Source organism: Cyprinodon tularosa, unplaced genomic scaffold, assembly GCF_016077235.1.
Source record: "Cyprinodon tularosa strain WSP-4 unplaced genomic scaffold, ASM1607723v1 ctg978, whole genome shotgun sequence".
Classification (NCBI taxonomy): Eukaryota; Metazoa; Chordata; class Actinopteri; order Cyprinodontiformes; family Cyprinodontidae; genus Cyprinodon; species Cyprinodon tularosa.
In genome coordinates this window covers 150,184-174,691 of record NW_024039760.1, presented here as the reverse complement: position 1 = coordinate 174,691, position 24,508 = coordinate 150,184, and the positions used below count along the sequence as shown (strand labels likewise).

Here is a 24,508-nt window from a genome sequence, read left to right as displayed (position 1 = left end):
GGAAAGACTTTTGGGAGATATCTAATTCCCTTTCAGGACGCTAAGACATTGGAGGGGGCACATTCCAATCAAAAAAGCAAGACAGTGGAAAAATCTACATGTCCCCTCAGGACAGGGAAGACATTGGAGATATCTACATGTCCCATCAGGACAGCTAAGACATTGGAGACGGCTACATGTCCCATCAGGACAGCTAAGACAGTGGAGACATCTACATGTCCCATCAGGACAGCAAAGACATTTGAGATGGCTACATGTCCCATCAGGACAACAAAGACATTTGAGATGGCTACATGTCCCATCAGGACAGCAAAGACATTTGAGATGGCTACATGTCCCATCAGGACAGCTAAGACAGTGGAGACATCTACATGTCCCATCAGGACAGCAAAGACATTTGAGACGGCTACATGTCCCATCAGGACAGCTAAGACAGTGGAGACATCTACATGTCCCATCAGGACAGCGGGTCTCAGCAGATCAACCTTAAAGAACAGCCGCTGGCAGGAAACCAGACGGCTGACAAAGGAAGGAGAAAACATATAAATTACGCAGGTTTTTAAATGAAGCCTTTTGACAAACGCTGATATTTCCCATAATGCAATGCACCAGTGAAGATTTGCAGTCATCCAGGTCATAGTCGCTCCAAAAAGGTAAAAAAAAAAACAACAACAATCGAGTGAAGAGAGTGAAGGAAGAAAGAAGAACCGACCTTAAACAGAGAGGGTGTCATGGTTTTAGTTCTGTTCAAGTTTAATCTTTGCTTTCATTGGTTTTATTTCCAGTTTATATTATTCTGGTTATTTTTGATTATATTTGAGTTCTTATGTATTTTTGTTTTCTTTCTGCTGCCCTCTAGTGTCAGTCTCCTTTCCCCTAGCTCCTTTCTAGTCTCCTCTGTTTGCACCTGCTCCCACTCTGCTGATTAGCCTGCTCTTTGTTTCTCTGCCATATATGCACCTCCTGCTCAGTCACTGTTCCTGGTTTGTCGTCGTTTCTTTGCCGCCTTGTGAGGATTCCTGGTTCTCAGTTTTTGTGCATTTATGTTTTGGATTTTTCCGTTGTTGGTCCACTCTATAAGCTTGGAACTAAACGCTATTCCTGACATTTTGAATTGAAAAAGTTTCCTGGATGGAAGAGAAACGTCTTCAAATTTGGAAACAAAGTACGAATTCCCATAATGCACTTCTTCATGTTTGGAGAACCTCGTAGAAAATCTGCTCCACCTCCGTTGTGCACTGGAAAAAAAACGAAATCATTTTTTTTCCTAAAATAAGTGCATTTGTTCTTCAATTGAGGAGATAAGAGATATTTTGCCAATGGAACTAGACAATTTAGATTTAAAGTCGTAGGGAAGCGGCTGTTCCAACCGTTGTATTTCCGAATTCTCCCCAGTGGTGCCCGACTTTACACAAATGAATGAAGTGAATGTGATTGGTCGATTATCAAGGGGGCGGGATTGTTGTGGCGGAAGGTTCGCAAGCAAGTTTGGTTGTGGCCGGTTTGTAAGCAGCATTTTGCTAACCAGTTAGCAACTTAGTGCTAGCAGGTTCCCAATGGGAAATTCCATTGGGACCAAGTAGCACTAAATTGGTGACTTAGAAACGACGCTGTCAAGGAACGCTATGGACAGCGGAAACACGCAAGAGGAGGAGAGTTTAGTGTCGGAGGTCGTGGATGAGTCTCCTCCGTCATCCATTTTTTATTTAGAGGAGGAAAGCGGGATGAAGATGTTGTGGAAGAGGACGCCAGGGCGGCAGAAGCTTGGTTTGGTGTAGAAGGCTTCCAGCCGTACATGTTTGAGCCCTTGCCTCGCAACGCTGCCAGTTCTGTTAGCTCTACGCCTGCCGAAGACACAGACGTTCATCCCCGTGAACACTGGGACGCAACTCAATGGGAAAGGAAAGGATTCTGGTTTCAACCGTTGCGTATATTAGCTGCGACACATGAATCTAGATGCTATGACCGAAAACATTTGATTGACAGATGACCGTTGATCTATGATTGGCCGAATTTAGGTGTTCAGGCTGACGTAGAACTAACTGGCCTGCAGGAGATAACGGGAAAAAACAGACAGGGTTGTTTTTTAAATATAAATTTAACTTTTGGATAATATGGTCTTATAAAGAGTACATTATATACATGTTTAAGCTAGAATGATTTGACATTTAAATATGATTTCCCTACGAATTTAAAATAGGTGCATTGTATGGAGGACCAGCTCTACCGTATTTAAAAATAAATACATCAATAAATAACTAATCATATAATTAACTTTCCCCTAAAATACAATAAACCAATAAATGTAGGTAGAAATTAAATGATATAGTGTATATTCGCCTCTTTATTTATTTGCCTTTGTAATAATTACCTTATTTATTTATTGTCTGTTATATCTTCAACTTTATTTATAAATTACTTATTTTTACAAGTATTTATTTATGTGCATGTTCTAATATTTTGGTCTGTTTTATTCTTCCTAATTATTTCTGTATTTATTTTTAAATATGGCAGAGCTGGTCTTCCATACATTTGTTTTGAATTGAGGAGATAACAGAGATATTTTGCGAATGGAACCAGACAATTTCGATTCAAACAATAAAACACTATTTCATTGTCTTATTTCAAGTGCATATTATGGAATGATCTTATTTTAAGAGTAAAAATACTCCATTGGTAAACTATCTCATTTACCTACTCAAATGAACGGTAAATTCAATTAATTTAAGACCGGTTACTTCAGGTCAAGCCCGGACTGCACGTACTCTTTCACACACATCTTTTAATCCAGCTTTATGATGTTTAGTAAAATAAAGTTATGACAGAATCGGATGTATTGAGAGCATTTTAGAACCTGCTGAGGTCTGAACCATGTGTAAACTGCCTAAGTTAGCCCCCAGGACTAACCTTAAGCCCAACACTAAAGCTAAACTCCTTGGTCGGTGTCTGCAGATCGTCCCTCAAATGCAGAAGAAGAGTTCAGTTGTTTATTGTTTCAATCAAACTTCCGTTTATTTGGGCCTCTAACGGCGAGGCTGGAAGGGGCTTAGCTCCAGTGAGTCACAGGAATCTAACCCCCCCCCCAAAACAAAGAGAAGAGAAATCCGCCTGACGACAGCCACGTCGGCACTGGCGTAAACATGAACAAAGCCCCCCTCACAGGTGGTCATTTAGAGAAGCTCAACCCACTTAATCCACACACAACATCTGAAGCTTAAGCTGCAAACCAATCTCATCAAACTCTGAAATACCAGCAGGCTCTTATCAAAATGTCATGGCGTGTTTTAACGTTGGGTTTAATGTTTAAAAAGTAGCAGCAGCAGACTGCCATTAGCCAGAGACACACACATGAAGGAGTGAAATGGCAGCTCTGTGAACAAACGGCCACGCCGGCTGAATGCCAAGCAGCTGAGCTGGGAGCAGCCACTGTTTACAGGGAAATGATGGGAGGAAAGACTGGGACTGGAAAATATCCATCCATGTCTCCATCTTCAAGGTAGAGGGAGCTGAGAGGGCGGCAAGGTCGGGTAAGAAGTGTCCAATCATCCAGCTTTGCAGAGGACTTTCTGATTTCTAGCAGATTAGGGAAGAAATGGGAGCAGAGCGGAATGATGGTCGGCACAACAAGCCTCGGTGGGAAACACAGGAAAACCACTGAGACGCAGAGCCAAGATGGGGATGGTCTAAAGCCTGGGCTGTGCTCAGAAACCTGGTTGTCTGCGCCACAGCCAGTCTTTAGGAAACACACACGGGTTGTAGATGGCGAACAGCCCCGTCAAACCGACACACAGACGCCCACGATGCTAGCTAGTTCCTGATTGTCCCCTGGCGTTGTGGCGTGGAATAACAGCGCAGAAAACTGGAAAACAGGCCAAGCTCCAACATATAGAAACAAAGGTGTTGATGGCAGCAGCACAGCTGATATTTCTCTCCAGGATGGAGTCACAGCCAAACAGGAACAGACCAGATGAAGCTACTATGAGAAAAAGCAGAGAGAGCAGAACGTTAGAGATTGAACTAACAGATTCTGCAGAGTGGGAGAATAGAGATAGAATGAAGCAGAATGATGAAAAAGGGGTCCCTATGTCCTCCAGCAGTCTAAGCCTATAGCAGCAGAACTATAGAGATAGCTCAGGATAGATCTATAGGAGATAGAGATAGCTCTATAAGGTCCAATTGGAACCGACTGATGTGAGGGGAGGCAGCTCAGCTGATCCTGCTTACCGGCGGCCATGTTGGAGGTCATTTCCACAGCTGTGGTTCTTTTGATCTCCACCTGAGAAACACCACGCTAAGGTTAGCTAGAGCTGCTAACTACAGACGTCTAGTTTCTGTGCTGTTTGTCTCTGAAGGAAACATCTGAACCAGTTAACGTTGTCTGAGCACCCTGGGCCGCCGCTGACTCGTCTCTGAGGGCAGAAGTCACATTGCAATCAAAGCAATCTCTGCAGCGCAGCTGACATGCAGCCAGATTCTCCTCTCAGGGGCCCCGCGGCGGTCTTACAGCCTAATAAGGTGACTCAGATGGGGTTTAGAGAGCTGAGCAACAACAGCGTGTCTCATAATGCTCTCCAGATATCAGCGGCTGTCAGACGGTGAGCCTCACTGTGAAAGACCATGCTCTGCTAACCGCACCATCTAGGTTTTACACAGAAGCACCAACCAGACCACAGTGGTGGCAGCATCATGCTGTTGGAGGCATTCAGTCAGAGGGGGTGGATGGAGCTAAATCATGGAGCTCCAGGCTGCAAGGAGATGGTCTAGTCCAAGTCCAGACTGTAATCCACAGAGAATCTGTGGCTGAATTCCAAGACGCGTTCCTCGTCCAGCCTGGAACAGAGGACAAAAAATGTCCTCAGATTAGCCAATATTCTGTTGCCTGCTTCCCATTCAACGTTGCTGTGTGCCGTCGCCCCCTGCTGGCAGCGTCTAACAGGACACTTAAACAAAGACTGTCTCTGGTCCCTTCGTCCATCTCCATGGAGCCCTCTACATCCTGACTTCCTGATCCTTTCCTGAGCCTCCATCTGTGGCGGCTCCATCGCCCGCATCATCATCAGAGCCTGATGGTCCGTGGAAGGCGACAGAATCTCCAACGCTAGCAGAGATAGGAAACCCCCCCAACCCATGGAGGATGAGGATGTGGCACCTTCCTAAAATGGAGGCGTTTGGATCAGGCAGGTCCAGGAAGTGGACCTCTGGCTCATCTTAGGGGACATTATGGCCTGAAGATGTTAAACCTCTTTGCTCCATCTAGTTGCTCTGTCTCCATGGCAACATGTCAGCGCCCCTATCCTCCCATGTTTTCCCCACCATCTTTGGTCTATTAATGAGGACAGAACCGGTAGAAGTGGGTCCAGCCTGCAGTCTCACCAGCTTTCAGACCCTCTAGATCCTGATCTCCTCGTCCTCCTGATGTTCTGCCCATCTGCTGTTGGACTGAGGACGTCCTCCTTCAGGCTGATTGCTTCAATATAATTTATTAGTTACGTATTAGAACCTGATGGAGTCAGAGAGAAGGTCTCCAGATGTTGCTCCAGCTGTGACGCCGCCTCCTTTCAGTTAAGTTCAGTTCTGGACCGGTTCCCCTGTTGATCAGGTCTCTCTACCAACACCAGGAGCCACTGGAAGGCCGCAGACTTCTGTCTTTAATCACAAACAACTGATCAGATGAAGGTGGGACCTTCAGCTGACCTTCAGCATCACCATCTGATCGTTTCTGAACATTTGAACCAGAAACGACGACAGAGAGTAAAGAATCCGAGTCAGGAAGAAAGGTAAACGTCTGCCTTCACTGCAGCTCTGCTGAAGCTCCGAGGGGAATCAGCTGGAGAGCGAAGGTTTGTTTTTCTGCTGCCTCATCGATCCGGAGGAGCTGCAGAGATACATTGACTGGAGTCACAACCAGAGCAGGTATCTGAGCAGAAAAAGAAAGGAAAAATGTGTTCTGCAAAGAAAAGACAGAGGTGGTTGTTTTCTACCAGCTGCAGGTGTCTGGATCCAGGCACTGGGTGAACCCTACCCCAACCTAAACCCTAACCCAACCCCAACCCTAACCTCAAACCCTAACCTCAAACCCTAACCCTACCTCTCCTTTGAGTAATACTATGGTGATATACACATACAACTTCTATTTGGGTAGTTGGACTTAGTTTAGGTCTACTACTCCAAAGCTCTGAGCTGTAGAGTAGTAGTAGTTATCTAAGCTTCCTGCTTCCTGTTTGGACCTGTTCACTTCCTGTTTGGATTAACTGAGTGTGCAGCTGTTCAGAGGATCTCCATCTGAAGTTAAGTTATTTTCTCTGTGATATCTCTGTATCTAAGTAACTCTAACTGACTACTTTAAAACATAGCACCTTCTGCTGCACTTTTCTACTGAGCACTTGTCAGTTTCACACGGTTTTATTTCTGATAGCAAGGAGTAGCTAGCCTAGGCTAGCGCTAGCTTAGCATTGCTATGGCTTCTCTCTCTCCCTCCCTTGACTCTTTTCCAACTCTTCCTTCTTCCTCTCCTCTCTCCTGCTCTCTGTGTCAGATGTTCAGTTATTCCTCTGCCTCCTTTAGTGATAATGGGATGTGTAATAAGTGTAGTATTTTTGTAGCTTTGGAGGCGAGGGTGTCAGAGTTAGAATCCAGGCTTCAGGCTGTTGAAGTAGGCCCCCCACGTAGCTGTCCTCCAAAAGTGCCTGAGCAGCCAGGCGATTGGGTAACTGTACGCAGAAAGCGTAGTCGTGGATCTCTGCCCACTGGTCACCACCAACCCGTTCACGTTTCTAACCGGTTTTCCCCACTCAGTGACACACCCACTGAGAAGCCCACTCTGGTGATTGGCAGCTCCATAGTCAGAAACGTGGCATTAGAGACACCAGGGACCATAGTCAAATGTTTGCCGGGGGCCAGAACGGGCGACATCAAATCCTACCTGAAACTACTGGCTAAGGATAAGGTTAAATACAGTAAGATTGTTATTCACGCTGGTGGTAATGACACCCGGTTACGCCGATCGGAGGTCACTAAAATTAGTGTTGCTTCGGTGTGTAAGTTTGCCAAAAAAATGTCGGACTCCGTAATTTTCTCTGGTCCCCTCCCTGATCTGACCAGTGATGACATGTTTAGCCGCATGTCGTCATTCAATCGCTGGTTGTCTAGGTGGTGTCCTGAAAACAACGTGGGCTACATTAATAATTGGCAATCCTTTTGGGGAAAGCCTGGTCTGATTCGGAGAGACGGCATCCATCCCACTTTGGATGGTGCAGCTCTTCTTTCTAGGAATCTGGCCACATTTATTAGTCCTCCAAAACCCTGACCACCCAGGGTGCAGACCAGGAAGCAGAGTTGTAGTTTAACACACATCTCTGCAGCTTCTCTACTGTTACCCACTCTTTACTCCATCCAGACAGTGTCTTGCCCACGACCAAAATCTAATAAATTAGCAAAGATTCCCAAAGGAGTAAATCATGATAATCTAATTAAAATCAAAATAACTCAAATTGGGGAAAAAGTTAAAACAATTAAATGCGGTCTGTTTAACATAAGATCGCTTTCCTCTAAAAGTCTACTAGTTAATGACTTGATTTGTGATAATCACATTGACTTGTTTTGCCTTACAGAAACCTGGCTGCAGCAAGAGGATTATGTGAGCATAAATGAGGCAACTCCTTCAAGCTATTTAAATTTTCACATCCCCAGAAGTTCTGGGCGAGGAGGAGGAGTAGCAACAATCTTCCAGTCTGACTTACTGATTACTCCCAAAACAGTTAATACCTACAACTCTTTTGAACATTTAACCCTTAATTTCCCTGATCCAAATTTCAAGGCAAGAAAACCTCTTCTTTTTGTAACTTTGTATCGTCCACCAGGTCCTTACTCTGAATTTTTAGATGAGTTTTCAGAGTTCCTTTCTGATTTGGTATTAAATACTGACAGGGTCATCATAGTGGGAGATTTTAACATCCATGCTGACATTGAAGGCGATAGCTTAAGAGCAGCCTTTAATGCTATCTTAGACACTATTGGCTTTGTTCAAAATGTGAATAGTCCCACGCATTCTCATCTTCATACTTTGGATCTTGTGCTGACATACGGCATAGAATGTGAAGAAATAACAGTATTTCCTCACAACCCTGTCCTCTCTGACCACTTTCTAATAACCTTCAGGATTACTTTAACAGAGTTCTCCTCCCCCAAAAGAAGGTTCAATTTTAGTAGATCTTTATCAGATAGTGCAGTTATAAATTTTAAAGAATCTGCTTCACTTTCTCTCTCCTCTGTGTCACTGAGCAGTGCTGCAGAGTGCAAAAGTTTAGCTTATTCGCCTTCACAGGTTGATGATTTTGTTGATGGGGTTGCTAGTTCTCTGCGTATTGCCTTAGACAACGCAGCTCCTTTGAAAATGAAAACCGTTAAAAATAGAAAGCTTGCTCCTTGGTTTAATGCAGAGCTGCGTACTTTGAAGCAAAATGCTAGGAAACTGGAGAGAAAATATCGCTCCACAGGCCTGCGAGAGTCCTTCCTAGTCTGGAAAAATGGTTTACTGCTGTATAAGAGGACCCTTTGTAAAGCAAGAGCAGCATACTTCTCCTCATTAATAGAGGAGAATAAGAATAATCCTAGATTTCTTTTTAATACAGTTGCCAAACTCACCCAGAGCCATAGCTCTGTTGAACCGTCCATTCCACCTGCTCTTAGCAGCAATGACTTTATGGGATTCTTTATAAATAAGATTGATCTTATTAAAAATAAGATCATAAGCACTCCTCTATCCGCGATTGTACCTGAGGTAGTCATGGAATCTGAACTGGGTCTAGACTGCTTTGATCCAGTTGAACTCTCTGAATTAGCAAAATTATTGTCTTCATCTAAGCCTTCAACTTGTATGTTAGATCCAGTTCCAACCAGGTTATTTAAGGAGGTATTCCCTTTGATCTCCTCCTCCATTTTAGATGTGATTAATCTATCTCTGTTACAGGGATATGTACCTAAAGCTTTTAAGGTTGCTGTAATTAAACCTCTGCTTAAGAAACCGTCTCTTGACCCAGATGACTTGGTCAATTATAGACCTATATCCAATCTTCCTTTCTTATCCAAAATTCTTGAGAAAGTAGTTGCCAAACAAGTTTGCGATCACTTCCACCATAATGAACTTTTTGAAGAGTTTCAGTCTGGCTTTAGAGCTCATCATAGCACTGAAACAGCTCTGGTGAAAGTCACTAATGATATTCTCATGGCCTCAGATAATGGACTTGTATCTGTGCTCGTCCTGTTGGATCTTAGTGCTGCATTTGATACAGTTGACCATAATATTCTTTTAGAAAGACTTGAATATTTTGTTGGAATTAAAGGAACAGCACTAGACTGGTTTAAATCTTATCTATCTGATCGAATTCAGTTTGTTCATGTTAATGATAGATCTTCAACACGCTCAAAGGTTACCTGTGGAGTACCACAGGGATCAGTGCTAGGACCAATTCTCTTTACTTTATACATGCTCCCAATTGGTAGAATTATTAGACAGCATGGGATTAATTTCCACTGTTATGCTGATGATACCCAGCTATATCTGTCTATAAATCCAGATGAAGCTAACCCATTACATAGATTACAGGCATGTCTTGAAGACATAAAAACCTGGATGACTCTTAACTTTCTGCTTCTGAATGCAGACAAAACAGAAGTTATAGTCTTTGGACCAGAGTCTCTGAAAAAGAAACTGATTAGCCAGTCACTTCATTTGGATGGGATTAAACTGATTTCAGATAATAAAGTAAAAAATCTTGGTGTTGTTTTTGATCAGGACCTGTCATTTAAATCCCACATCAAAGAGGTTTCTAGAATTTCCTTCTTTCATCTGAGGAACATTGCAAAAATTAGAAATATCCTGTCCAGGGGTGATGCTGAGAAACTAGTCCATGCATTTGTTACTTCAAGGCTGGACTATTGTAATTCTTTACTATCAGGAAGTCCACAAACTGTAGTTAAAAGCCTTCAGCTGATCCAAAATGCTGCAGCCAGAGTTCTAATGAAAATTAAAAAGAGAGATCATATCTCGCCTATCCTGGCTTCTCTTCATTGGCTTCCTGTTAAATCAAGAATAGAATTTAAAATCCTCCTTCTCACATATAAAGCCTTAAATGGCCAAGCTCCATCTTATATCAGAGATCTGATTGTTCCTTATGTTCCTAACAGAGCACTTCGCTCTCAATCTGCAGGTTTACTAGTGGTTCCTAGAATTTCTAAAAGTAGAATGGGAGGCAGATCTTTTAGTTATCAGGCTCCTCTCCTGTGGAACCAACTACCAGTTTTAGTCCGTGAGGCAGACACCCTGTCTACTTTTAAGTCTAGGCTTAAAACTTTCATTTTTGATAAAGCTTATAGTTAGGGTGGCTCAGGTTATCCTGAGCTATCTCTATAGTTATGCTGCTATAGGCTTAGACTTTTGGAGGACATAGGGACCCCCATTTCATCATTCTGCTTCATTCTCTCTCTGTTCTCCTATTCTGCAGAATCTGTTAGTTCAATCTCTAACCTTCTGCTCTCTCTGCTTTTCCTCAGAGTAGCTTTGCCTCGTCTGTTCCTGTTTGGCTGTGACGTCATCCTGGAAAAAAATATCAGCTGTGCTGCTTCTATCAACACCCTTGTTAATAGATGTTGGAGATCGGCCTGTTTTCCAGTGTGGTCCTGTTTCTCTGACCGTGACTGAGTGGATGTGCTCTCTTCGTCCTCTGGCATGGGAGCTGCCTCGGAGCTCGTCTGCCTGGCTGTGTGTTTCCTGGACGGGGCCGCCTTTTACAGCTGCTTTTTGTATCTCTGCTTCTGTCTCCTTGAACCCCAGTCGGCCTCGGCAGATGGCCGCTCACACTGAGCCTGGTTCTGCTGGAGGTTTCTTCCTGTTAAAAGGGAGTTTTTCCTCTCCACTGTCGCTACAAGCATGCTTAGTTTGGGGGATTGTATTTGAGTCAATGAGTCAATGCAATCAACTGGTTTTCCTTAGATAGAAAACTTTGTATCAATTTGATCTGGTTGAACTGTAAAGTGCCTTGAGATGACATGTGTTGTGAATTTGGCGCTATATAAATAAACTGAATTGAATTGAATTAAGTTAGCCCAGCTAGTTATGTCCTACCTGGGCTAAACACAGAGATGAGCTCTTGAGTGACACGCGTCGGCCCGTACCTTGCCTTTGACTCCCTAAACCAAACTTTTTTGGTTATTGCACTGAGTTAGGGGGACGTCATCGTGACACTAGTCCTGCACCTAACCACATGACCTGCTGAGGACGACCTCTGACCTCCACCAGAGACGGAAGCTGCTAGTATGACCAGTGTTTGCAGTAACATCATTATTGGTTAGTCTAAGACCAGATTCACAGCAAAACAAAGTCACAGAAAGCAGATCTGCTGTCAGGGAAACAAAGCTGACCGGACTGGTTTCCAGCGTCTCTTTACTGGTGGGAATGGGAGCGTGGTGGGAGAACAGCAGAGAGGAAAAAGCTGCAGCGAGGCGTGGAAACCTCAGCCATGGATTTCAGGGGACCATAATGTGTGACGGAGCTGTCAGCAGTGCAGCAGTGAACCCACCCACTGTGACGAGGTGTGGACTAAGATGAGGGGCTGCAGAGGAAGAGGATGACTGGGAGGCGCTGATGTGACTGTTTTTCATGAATCTTCCAACAGGGAGGAGTGAAAGTAACCAGAAATATCTGCAAACAAACACACATCCCGGCTCTGACTCAATCTGGGTCACCAGGCTTTCAATCTGCTCCTTCCTCAGCTGCCCTCACACACACACACCTCGCCCCGCACCATCTGTCCTCCACCACCCTGCCCATTAAATCCACCCTCCCCCACAGCAGCAGAGCTACCATGCTAACACAAACTGGTGAAAGGTTCTACTAATGTCTGCTCCCCATCTTCCCTTCCAGCTTTAGATCAGACACCAGTACTGGCTTCACTGGGTGGACTGGGTTTAAACAACCAAAGCTGATTAACTGCAGTGAGTCCAGCTTTCTGCCTGCAGGGATCTAGCTCTGGTTTAGGGACAGGAAGGGAGTTCTGATCCGTCATCCTCAGGGAGCTGCTGCCACAGAGTCAGAGATTTATGAATCAGCAATGCTTTCACTGTAGAGTCTGCTGATAGGGAATGCTCTGTGTCCGAATAGATACAGTCCTACATCTCATGACGATGGCCGTCTGTTTAATGATAGTCCTGACAGGATGACACCCTCAGTCCTTCTGGTTTTAATGAGTGCAGACAGCAAAGCCAGGTTCTCATCAGTACGTTACATAACCAGTGACATCGTCTGTTTGAAAAATCTGCTGAAAAATCAAACTGTACTGGAAAAATCTAATTCTCTCATCATAAGGTTTAAACTTTCAAAAACTGCATTATATTTATCTACCCCATGATTAAAGCAGCAATCCACAGATCTGACCAGTGATGACAAGTTTAGCTGCATGTAATCATTGAAGTGCTTAAGTCTCCACCACCCTAAAGTCCTCTGATCACGGCTACCGTCACACATTAAGTTAGCGCCATAAAGGTTCTAGAGTTAATGAACATAGACAGGTGTGGATTATTAAACAATCAATATCAATATAATGACACTGAGGGCCAAAGATAAGCTGATGACAGCTGGTCCTCAGGAAGCCGGCCTCCTCCATCTCAGACAGAGCTGCCAAGTCACCAGTCAGCCAAAGGAAACAGATCGATGAGATTGCTCCACATATTAGCAAACTGATATTTACTCTATGTAAACATCACAGCTTCTAGACCGGGGGTGGGGGTGGGGAAACTCTGTTTCCATGGTTAATACACCTTCTTCTTTGTGAACATCAATTATGTTGTTAATAAAAGTCCTTTCTCTAAAATGCCATCAGAACGCTGATAATATTAAGTGTGTCTCAGCCCCCCCCCCTTCAGTGTCCACCATATTGGATCAGTCCATTTGCTGCACATGTTTAGAAAGGTCCAGACAGACAGCAGCAAACCATTTGAAAACAAATGATCTAGAAAAGCACATTAACTAATAATATAATAAAATCAGACTCCCAAATGAACTGTCCTTGGTGCTGAAATCACATGTTGTTCCACAGGAGCTAACAAAACACCATTAGTTTGTGGTGTAGGAGAACAAAGGAGCGTGGCGGAGGAGTCTTCTGACATTGGTGAATATTTATCACCTTTACTTGCTGCTTTTCACTTTCAGTTCAAAGCTTCTGCTTCTATTGAGAGAAGAACATGAGGCCAACGGATAAGATGAACATGAACCCATGAAGAAACTAACCCTGTGGACGTTTAACATGCGGATACCTTACAGGTTTCTCTTTGGTTCCCTATCCCGTTTACAGCCACACGCTGTGAAGCTTGTGACATCATCGCCCGTGTGATCTTCCCTCAGCTAACCGCCATAGATTCTCTATGACCTTCAGCAGGTCCGCATCATCTGACCTCTTTCTACCCATTCCTGCCTTCCTGCTAGCTGCAGACAGACGGTCCTGAAGCAGGAGGGAGGAGCTCTCCTCCAAATGATGCACTTTGTTCGGATGATTCAGGCGAGGTAATTAGGAGAGAGGCAGCAGGCGCCTCCTCCTCCTCCTCACTTGTGTCTCTACAAGATCAAAGCCACTCTGGCCCACTTGTTGGTTGGCCGTTTGGCTCTCCTCTCTCTTTGGCCTGGAGTTGTTGAGCAGCATCGCTCTTTAATCAGCTTGGCATCTGGGGAGGATTCTGCCCCCCAGATATCATGCAAATGAGGGCGGCTGTCTTTGTTGGTGGCTTCCTGCATGCTGGTGGTCTGCCGCTGGATGCTGCATCGTTACGTAAGCAGCTTGAAACTTCCTGCACTCTCAGCAGACTGAGTGGATTCCTGCGAGCAGCTCCATGTTTGGGCGGGTTTCCGCTTGGATGGGGCTGGAAACAGATCCTCCTGCCGTATGTGGGCCGTGTCGATTCGGGTCACTGAACGTTTGCCTGGAGTCTTGGAGGCTGGTGTCTGTGGCTTCTGGAAATGAATCCATGGCTGGTACATCATCAGCTCATGCAGACGGTCAGAGCGTTAGCTGCCAGCTGCTGTTACCATGGAGATAGCATCAGAGACGCCTCCTTTCAGGCCAAAAACATAGCTTTATCTCTGCAGGCCGACGAGCAGAGCTTCAAACAGGTCTGGCCAGTAGAGGAGACGCTGAACATCAATGCTTCCATTTATCAGAAACACTTAGAAAAGCAGCCAGTCAAGCCCTTCCTTTCCTGACTGACCTTTGACCCCCAGCGCTGGTCCTGATGCATCCCTGTCCTCCTCCATCCCTGTCCTCCTCCATCCCTGTCCTCCTCCATCCCTGTCCTCCTCCATCCCTGTCCTCCTCCATCCCTATCCTCCTCCATCCCTATCCTCCTCCATCCCTGTCCTCCTCCATCCCTGTCCTCCTCCATCCCTATCCTCCTCCATCCCTGTCCTCCTCCATCCCTATCCTCCTCCATCCCTATCCTCCTCCATCCCTGTCCTCCTCCATCCCTATCCTCCTCCATCCCTATCCTCCTCCATCCCTATCCTCCTCCATCCCTGTCCTCCTCCATCCCTGTCCTCCTCCATCCCTGTCCTCCTCCATCCCTATCCTCCTCCATCCCTGTGCTCCTCCATCCCTATCCTCCTCCATCCCTGTCCTCCTCCATCCCTATCCTCCTCCATCCCTGTCCTCCTCCATCCCTATCCTCCTCCATCCCTGTCCTCCTCCATCCCTGTCCTCCTTCCTCCCTGTCCTCTGGTTTTCTGTCCTCAGTCTGTGTTTGACCTCCATGTCCAAATGAATCGGTGAATCCTGGTGGCGTTCCTTTTGCCTCTGATTCCAGAAGTGTCCTAAACAGGCCAACAATAGGAGTTATTAAATCCTGGCTCTGCTGGCTGATATAGGATCCATCTTTATTCATGCAGCGCTCATTTCCTTAGCGCCTCCATGCTAATGCCGAGCAGAGCGGCTCCCGATAAGGAGAGGAACATTGTCTGACATCAGCTTCCGCCATTTTGCAGGAATAAAGATGTGCTGCCTTTGATTTGCTCGACAAAGAGCCGCTGTGATTAGATGCCACTCAGCTCCGCCGCACAGTGGCACCGCTACGTCTGAAGCTGTCTAGATAAACGAATCAATGAGCAGGAGCCTCAGAGGTGCACCCTCCTCCTCCTCCTGCTGCTCCTCCTCATTTAAAGCAATCTCCACTTAACCTCCAACCTCCTGGAAAAATATGGCTCACACCTGCTGAACGTCTTCTTCACACCTGTAGTCCATCTCCATGGAGACCAAGGATTGAAGGAGCTTCGTCTAATGTGAGAGGCTGCTGAGAGTGGGCGGAGCTTCTCCTCCTGGATCCACCTCTCAGATAAGAACTGAACCAGTACCAGTCTGGATACACCCCTCAGATAAGAACTGAACCAGTACCAGTCTGGATACACCCCTCAGATAAGAACTGAACCAGTACCAGTCTGGATCCACCCCTCAGATAAGAACTGAACCAGTACCAGTCTGGATCTACCTCTCAGATAAGAACTGAACCAGTACCAGTCTGGATACACCCCTCAGATAAGAACTGAACCAGTACCAGTCTGGATCCACCCCTCAGATAAGAACTGAACCAGTACCAGTCTGGATACACCCCTCAGATAAGAACTGAACCAGTACCAGTCTGGATCTACCTCTCAGATAAGAACTGAACCAGTACCAGTCTGGATACACCCCTCAGATAAGAACTGAACCAGTACCAGTCTGGATACACCCCTCAGATAAGAACTGAACCAGTACCAGTCTGGATCTACCTCTCAGATAAGAACTGAACCAGTACCAGTCTGGATACACCCCTCAGATAAGAACTGAACCAGTACCAGTCTGGATCCACCTCTCAGATAAGAACTGAACCAGTACCAGTCTGGATCTACCTCTCAGATAAGAACTGAACCAGTACCAGTCTGGATACACCCCTCAGATAAGAACTGAACCAGTACCAGTCTGGATACACCCCTCAGATAAGAACTGAACCAGTACCAGTCTGGATCAACCTCTCTGATAAGAACTGAACCAGTACCAGTCTGGATACACCCCTCAGATAAGAACTGAACCAGTACCAGTCTGGATCCACCTCTCAGATAAGAACTGAACCAGTACCAGTCTGGATCTACCTCTCAGATAAGAACTGAACCAGTACCAGTCTGGATACACCCCTCAGATAAGAACTGAACCAGTACCAGTCTGGATACACCCCTCAGATAAGAACTGAACCAGTACCAGTCTGGATACACCCCTCAGATAAGAACTGAACCAGTACCAGTCTGGATCTACCTCTCAGATAAGAACTGAACCAGTACCAGTCTGGATACACCCCTCAGATAAGAACTGAACCAGTACCAGTCTGGATACACCCCTCAGATAAGAACTGAACCAGTACCAGTCTGGATACACCCCTCAGATAAGAACTGAACCAGTACCAGTCTGGATACACCCCTCAGATAAGAACTGAACCAGTACCAGTCTGGATCTACCTCTCAGATAAGAACTGAACCAGTACCACTCTGGATCCACCCCTCAGATAAGAACTGAACCAGTACCAGTCTGGATCCACCCCTGAGATAAGAACTGAACCAGTACCAGTCTGGATCCACCCCTCAGATAAGAACTGAACCAGTAGCAGTCTGGATCTACCTCTCAGATAAGAACTGAACCAGTACCAGTCTGGATCCACCCCTGAGATAAGAACTGAACCAGTACCAGTCTGGATACACCCCTCAGATAAGAACTGAACCAGTACCAGTCTGGATCCACCCCTGAGATAAGAACTGAACCAGTACCAGTCTGGATTCACCCCTCAGATAAGAACTGAACCAGTACCAGTCTGGATCCACCCCTGAGATAAGAACTGAACCAGTACCAGTCTGGATCCACCCCTGAGATAAGAACTGAACCAGTACCAGTCTGGATCCACCCCTCAGATAAGAACTGAACCAGTACCAGTCTGGATCTACCTCTCAGATAAGAACTGAACCAGTACCAGTCTGGATCCACCCCTGAGATAAGAACTGAACCAGTACCAGTCTGGATACACCCCTGAGATAAGAACTGAACCAGTACCAGTCTGGATCCACCCCTGAGATAAGAACTGAACCAGTACCAGTCTGGATCTACCTCTCAGATAAGAACTGAACCAGTACCAGTCTGGATCTACCTCTCAGATAAGAACTGAACCAGTACCAGTCTGGATACACCCCTCAGATAAGAACTGAACCAGTACCAGTCTGGATCCACCCCTCAGATAAGAACTGAACCAGTACCAGTCTGGATCCACCCCTGAGATAAGAACTGAACCAGTACCAGTCTGGATCCACCCCTCAGATAAGAACTGAACCAGTACCAGTCTGGATACACCCCTCAGATAAGAACTGAACCAGTACCAGTCTGGATCCACCCATCAGATAAGAACTGAACCAGTACCAGTCTGGATCTACCTCTCAGACAAGAACTGAACCAGTACCAGTCTGGATCTACCTCTCAGATAAGAACTGAACCAGTACCAGTCTGGATCCACCCCTCAGATAAGAACTGAACCAGTACCAGTCTGGATCCACCCCTGAGATAAGAACTGAACCAGTACCAGTCTGGATCCACCCCTCAGATAAGAACTGAACCAGTACCAGTCTGGATACACCCCTCAGATAAGAACTGAACCAGTACCAGTCTGGATCCACCCATCAGATAAGAACTGAACCAGTACCAGTCTGGATACACCCCTCAGATAAGAACTGAACCAGTACCAGTCTGGATCCACCTCTCAGACAAGAACTGAACCAGTACCATTCTGGATCCACCTCTCAGACAAGAACTGAACCAGTACCAGTCTGGATCTACCTCTCAGATAAGAACTGAACCAGTACCAGTCTGGATCCACCCCTCAGATAAGAACTGAACCAGTACCAGTCTGGATACACCCCTCAGATAAGAACTGAACCATTACCAGTCTGGATCAACCTCTCTGATAAGTCCAGAACCGAATAGGGGAGGAGTCTGCAGGGAGGTCACAGTCGGTCTCATTCAATCTGGAAAACAGCAGCACATGGTCGGTTTCCCAGCCATGAGCTGTAGTCATGGCGACGAGCAGCAGTGACAGGAGGCGCCATATTTCCATCTCTTTTTTCTCTGACATCAAAGCTTCCAATATAATGTGGCTGAAAGTCAAACTTTCAAAGGGAGAAAATTAAGAAAGTTTTCCTCCTGAAACTGGAGCACCTTTGATCTGGAGAACGTCTCCCTTGGTCACACATGGCCTGTTTTTGGTCAACCTTTAGGACTTTGACTAGGCCGCTCTGAAACCTGAGGGAGGAGTCCTCCTCACGGTCCAATCAGAGACCTCCAGAACCAGCCAGCCCCACCCCCTCTGGTCGACCATGTGGACCCAAACCCAACTCTGACCAGCTCTGCACTCACAACTCATTTAACTGTTGATGAAACATGCTCACCAACCAGCCAATCAAAGGCCAGCCTTTTTCATCCAATCAAAGCCATCCATTTAAATCCTGCATCTGGATGGATGGAATCAGCCAATCACAGCCAGGAACTAAAAATCCCCTGAGACAGAGATTTGGATTTAGGAATCAAACTGTCAAAATTTTAAAGCTTTTTGATTTAACTCTTTAAACTATAAAAAAGTGTCAATGTTGTGTATTAATAGATCTATTAAAAACTCTTAAAACTCTAAAATCTTTTTAATATTTTTCCTTTTACTTCAGTTAAGAGACGTTTGATGAGGATTTTCTTTCATCTCAAGTGGAATTAAGACAAAGAACTTGGATCTGGATCAAAATATAAATATTAATAAAAACAGAGTAAAGGTTGTTGGTTAGCAACCAAAGGGAATTTTGCATCACCATGAAGGACTGCTGTGATTGGATGGAGGCTGGCCTGCAGTCACTATTCATCAGAATCTAACTGATAAACTACATTTCTTTGAATACCAAAAGTAGGACATGAGTAAAGTTTCTCTGTGGAAATCTGACAGCATCTGATCCGCTATGCTCTGAGTCATAACCACGCCGCATGTCGCCATAACTGCAGGGAACGAGTTTTCACTCGGTAGATGTCGACATGTTTTCCTCCTCATATCTGGCCCCACCCAGCAACAGCCTGACTCCTCCCCCAAATGGACGGCAGCTTAGGGAGGCGTGCCCTGAGCAAGCGGTTGGCAGCAGCTGCAGCTCCCATTGTGCTTCCGGGAGGATGGAGGAGGAAAGATCGGGGAGCAGAGTCATTTCTGGCTGAACCTCCAGAACCTCCTCCTCTCTGGGTCCATTCAGAACCAGAACCTCTTGCTCTCTGGGTCCATTCAGAACGAGAACTTCTTCTGCTTCACTCAGCTAACCAGACTAAACAGCTTCAGTATTGCTCAAAGCTGGTGAAACATCCCATAATTCATTAGTTACCATCTCAGCTGAACATGAATGGTTCTGATCCGACTGAGACTGGGACTCCCCATCAGAAACCCCAGCTGCTAGTTGACCCAGAACCCCCAAGCTGGTAGTTGACCCAGAACCCCCAGCCAGTAGTTGACCATGACAGATTGAGGCAGACTGACCCAAAACCCCCAGCCAATAGTTGACCGTGACAGACTAAGGCGGACTCATCCAGAACCCCTAAGCCGGTAGGTGACCCAGAACCCCCAGCCAATAGTTGACCGTGACAGACTAAGGCGGACTCATCCAGAACCCCTAAGCCGGTAGGTGACCCAGAACCCCCAGCCAGTAGTTGACTGACAGACTGAGGGAGACTCACCCAGAACCCCCAGCCAGTAGTTGACCGTGACAGATTAAGGCGGACTCACCCAGAACCCCCTGCCAATACTTGACCGTGACAGACTAAGGCAGACTCACCCAAAACCCCCAGCCAGTAGTTGACTGTGACAGACTAAGGCAGACTCACTCAGAACCCCCAGCCAGTAGTTGACCATGACAGACTAAGGCAGACTCACTCAGAACCCCCAGCCAGTAGTTGACCATGACAGACTAAGGCAGACTCACTCAGAACCCCCAGCCAGTAGTTGACCATGACAGACTAAGGCAGACTCACTCAGAACCCCCAGCCAGTAGTTGACTGTGACAGACTAAGGCAGACTCACCCAAAACCCCCAGCCAGTAGTTGACTGTGACAGACTGAGGCGGACTAACCCAGAACCCCCACCCAGTAGTTGACTGTGACAGACTGAGGCGGACTAACCCAGAACCCCTAAGCCGGTAGGTGACCCAGAACCCCCAGCCAGTAGTTGACTGACAGACTGAGGGAGACTCACCCAGAACCCCCAGCCAGTAGTTGACCGTGACAGATTAAGGCAGACTCACCCAGAACCCCCAGCCAGTAGTTGACCGTGACAGATTAAGGCGGACTCACTCAGAACCCCCAGCCAGTAGTTGACCATGACAGACTAAGGCAGACTCACTCAGAACCCCCAGCCAGTAGTTGACCATGACAGACTAAGGCAGACTCACTCAGAACCCCCAGCCAGTAGTTGACTGTGACAGACTAAGGCAGACTCACCCAAAACCCCCAGCCAGTAGTTGACCGTGACAGACTAAGGCAGACTCACTCAGAACCCCCAGCCAGTAGTTGACCATGACAGACTAAGGCAGACTCACTCAGAACCCCCAGCCAGTAGTTGACCATGACAGACTAAGGCAGACTCACTCAGAACCCCCAGCCAGTAGTTGACTGTGACAGACTAAGGCAGACTCACCCAAAACCCCCAGCCAGTAGTTGACTGTGACAGACTGAGGCGGACTAACCCAGAACCCCCACCCAGTAGTTGACTGTGACAGACTGAGGCGGACTAACCCAGAACCCCTAAGCCGGTAGGTGACCCAGAACCCCCAGCCAGTAGTTGACTGACAGACTGAGGGAGACTCACCCAGAACCCCCAGCCAGTAGTTGACCGTGACAGATTAAGGCGGACTCACCCAGAACCCCCTGCCAATAGTTGACCGTGACAGACTAAGGCAGACTCACTCAGAACCCCCAGCCAGTAGTTGACTGTGACAGACTAAGGCGAACTCACCCAAAACCCCCAGCCAGTAGTTGACTGTGACAGACTGAGGCGGACTAACCCAGAACCCCCAGCCAGTAGTTGACTGTGACAGACTGAGGTGGACTAACCCAGAACCCCCAAGCCGGTAGATGACCCAGAACCCCCAGCCAGTAGTTGACTGTGACAGACTGAGGCAGACTCACCCAGAACCCCCAAGCCGGTAGGTGACCCAGAACCCCCAGCCAGTAGTTGACTGTGACAGACTGAGGCAGACTCACCCAGAACCCCCAGCCAGTAGTTGACCATGACAGACTAAGGCAGACTCACCAAGAACCCCCAGCCACTAGTTGACGGTGACACACTAAGGCGGATTCCTCCAGAACCCATGGCCGGTAGTTAACCCAGAACCCCCAGTCGGTAGTTGACCTTGACAGAATGAGACAGATGCCCCCAGAACCCCCAGCCGGTAGTTGACTGTGACAAACTGAGGCAGACTCATCCAGAACCCCCGGCCAGTAGTTGACTGTGACAAACTGAGGCAGACTCATCCAGAACCCCCAGCTGCTAGTTTAACGTGACAGAATGAGGCAGACTCAATGAGAACCCCCAGCCGGTAGTTGACCCAGAACCCAAAGATGGTAGTTTGCCATGACAGAATAAGGTGGACTCACCCAGAACCCCCAGCCAAATGTTGAATGTGACCAACTGAGGCAGACTCACCCAGAACCCCCAGCCGGTAGTTGACCATGACAGACTAAGGCGGACTCACCCAGAACACCCAGCCGGTAGTTGACTGTGAAACACTGAGACTGACTCACCCAGAGCCCCAAGCCGGTAGTTGGCCCAGAACCCCCACTCGGTAGTTGACCTTGACATAATGAGGCAGACTTACCCAGAACCCCCAGCCGGTAGTTGACCGTGATGACGATGACGTTGCCATAGCTGGCCAGGATGCTGCCATCGATCATGTTGCCGGTCCCCTCCACGTAGGAGCCTCCATGGATATAAACCATGACCGGCTTCAGTCCGTTCTCATCGTGGATATCTGGAAAAAACACACAGGAGACAACAGTGACGACCCGGTTGGTTCAGGTGGTTCTAGAGGAACCCATTTGGATCACTTGGTGCAACAAGCCCTAGATATAGTGAGAGAGGGTCCCCATTTATATGTTACACCCTCAGATGCCACCAGAAAGCCAGAACCAGGAAATTATGTCATCTTCACCTCTGGAAGGAATCAGAAACTAGCCTCTATTGATCAAAGAAAAGAGAGAGGAACTTCCTTAGAAAGTAAAACCTGAGAGAAGCAGAACCTTCACCCTCACATCAAAGTGTTTATGAACAATTATGGCTCATTCCTCCTTTGATCCACATGTCTGGAACTGAACCAATTCATTCTCCATAGATCTGCCAACCAGCCAGCTTGGAAATCTCTCAAATGGAGGTCTCTACTGAGGAGAACGGTCAATTGAAAGCAGAGGAAACATTCAACACAAGGAAGCTGGACAGTAAAGATGGAGGATTCCTCCATTTCAAGTGGAAATAAACAGGATGACATCATCAGACGCTGTGGATTATTATCTATCAGACAGCAGATATCCCCAGTAGATAATCATTCATCAGAAAACTGACATCATTAGAGGATTATTGTACATTATTGATCAGACAGCGATTCAAAATGGCTGACCTGTTGAAGTCTGGACACTTTTAGCAGATTCTGAGATTTGGCATAAAGGAGAGAACCAGCAGTTACTCCTAGCAACCACCTCATCAGGTTCACCTGTCCAACCAGCCCAACCAGTCCAACCGGCACAGCCACTTCAACCAGTCTACCCACTCCAACAAACCAACCAATCCAACCGAACCAACCAGTCTGATCACCCAACCCTTCCAGCCAGTCCAACCAGTCTAATCAGTCCAACCAATCCAACCACTCCAACAGGCACAGCCACTCCAACCAGCCCAACCAAACATACCAAACCAACCACTCCAACCATCCCAATCAGTCCAACCAATCCAATCCAACCACCCCAACCAGACCAACCAGTCCAACAAATCCAACCAGCCCAACCAAACCAACGAGCCCAACCAAACATACCAAACCAACCACTCCAACCATCCAAATCAGTCCAACTAATCCAATCCAACCACCCCAACCAGACCAACCAGTCCAACAAATCCAACCAGCCCAACCAAACCAACCAGCCCAACCAAACCAACCAGCCCAACCAGTCCAACCAAACCAACCAGCCCAACCAAACCAACCAGTCAACCCAAACCAACCAGCCCAACCAGTCCAATCAATCCAACCAAACCAACCAGTCCAATCAGCTCAACCAAAATAACCAGTCCAACCAGCCCATTCAAACCAACCACTCCAACCAATCCAACGAGGCCAACAAAACCAACCAGTCCAACAAATCCAACCAGCCCAACCAAACCAACCAGTCCAGCCCAACCAACCAAACAAACCAGGCCAACAAAACTAAACAAAGCCTACCAAACCAACCAGCTCAACCAAAATAACCAGTCCAACCAATCCAACCAACCATTCTAACCATTCATCATTACTGCATCTCAAGGTGATGAAGACAACATTTGAGGTTTGTCTCTTTCCTTGGAATGGAGACAAACTAAAGAACAATAATCTGGACTTTAGGACTTCCTCCTCTCCCAGAGGTCATGTTGGATCAAGTCTGGTTTCACTGGATATACCGGATTTATCTGAACAGCATCTTTACCTGCAAAAAGAGGTTAGAACATTCAACCTTCATCACCTGAACGTTGGGTTAGTTCCACAGTTCGTCCACCAACTTTTCCCTGAGAACAGACCTAATCTATTATTGAAATCTATTGGATAGGGTCATCCCCACTAAAGCAGCACTTCTTCCACATGGTTAGCTTCTTAGAGACCAGATCTACAAACAAGCATTTGCTGTGGCCTAAAGGTTTCTCCTGATCAGGTAGCTGTTATTGGTAAGATCTCAAGAACCTCAACAAATACAGCCTAAAGTCTTCCATCTGGGAATAGAAGATTAAATCAGGTAGCATCTATGTAGGTGATGAAGATCTATGCAGGAAAAATCCCACTATCATCAGGGAGGGGCAGGGTTTATCACAACTTTATCCTCAGAATGGTTTGCTTTGATCTCTTTAATCAGCTGGACTCTTTCTGACAACATGTGGTGGGGCTAGCCTTGGCTGCTAACTAAGCTAAAGCAGCTAGCTGAGTGTATTGGAGCTAAACTCCAATCAGTTCCGGTTCTTTCCAAAAACCTGTACCTTTCAGGATGTTGAAAAGGCATTAAAAACTGGGTTTGTAACGTCTGACTGAGGGAGATCTGCTTTAAACTTTTCTATCTTTAAACCCAGAACCAGCTGATCTGAGATCAGAGCTGGAGGAAAGTGAACCAGGAGTCTGAGGTCAAAGGTTAGGATCAATGTTTGACACATTCATTCATTCGTT

General features: G+C 46.5%; 1 protein-coding gene across 1 annotated transcript in view; it reads right to left on the bottom strand.

The window, feature by feature from the left end:
* Positions 1–14,637: 14,637 nt before the first annotated feature.
* The window catches only part of LOC119777020 (neuroligin-4, X-linked-like), a 43,630-nt gene continuing 33,759 nt past the window's right edge, over positions 14,638–24,508 (bottom strand). Inside the window, exons 3-4 of the mRNA XM_038275756.1 lie at positions 21,763–22,087; positions 14,638–14,851 (exon numbers count right to left, since the gene is read on the bottom strand). Coding sequence (XP_038131684.1) covers positions 14,638–14,851; positions 21,763–22,087 — 539 coding nt within the window. The remainder of the gene's footprint in view (positions 14,852–21,762; positions 22,088–24,508) is intronic.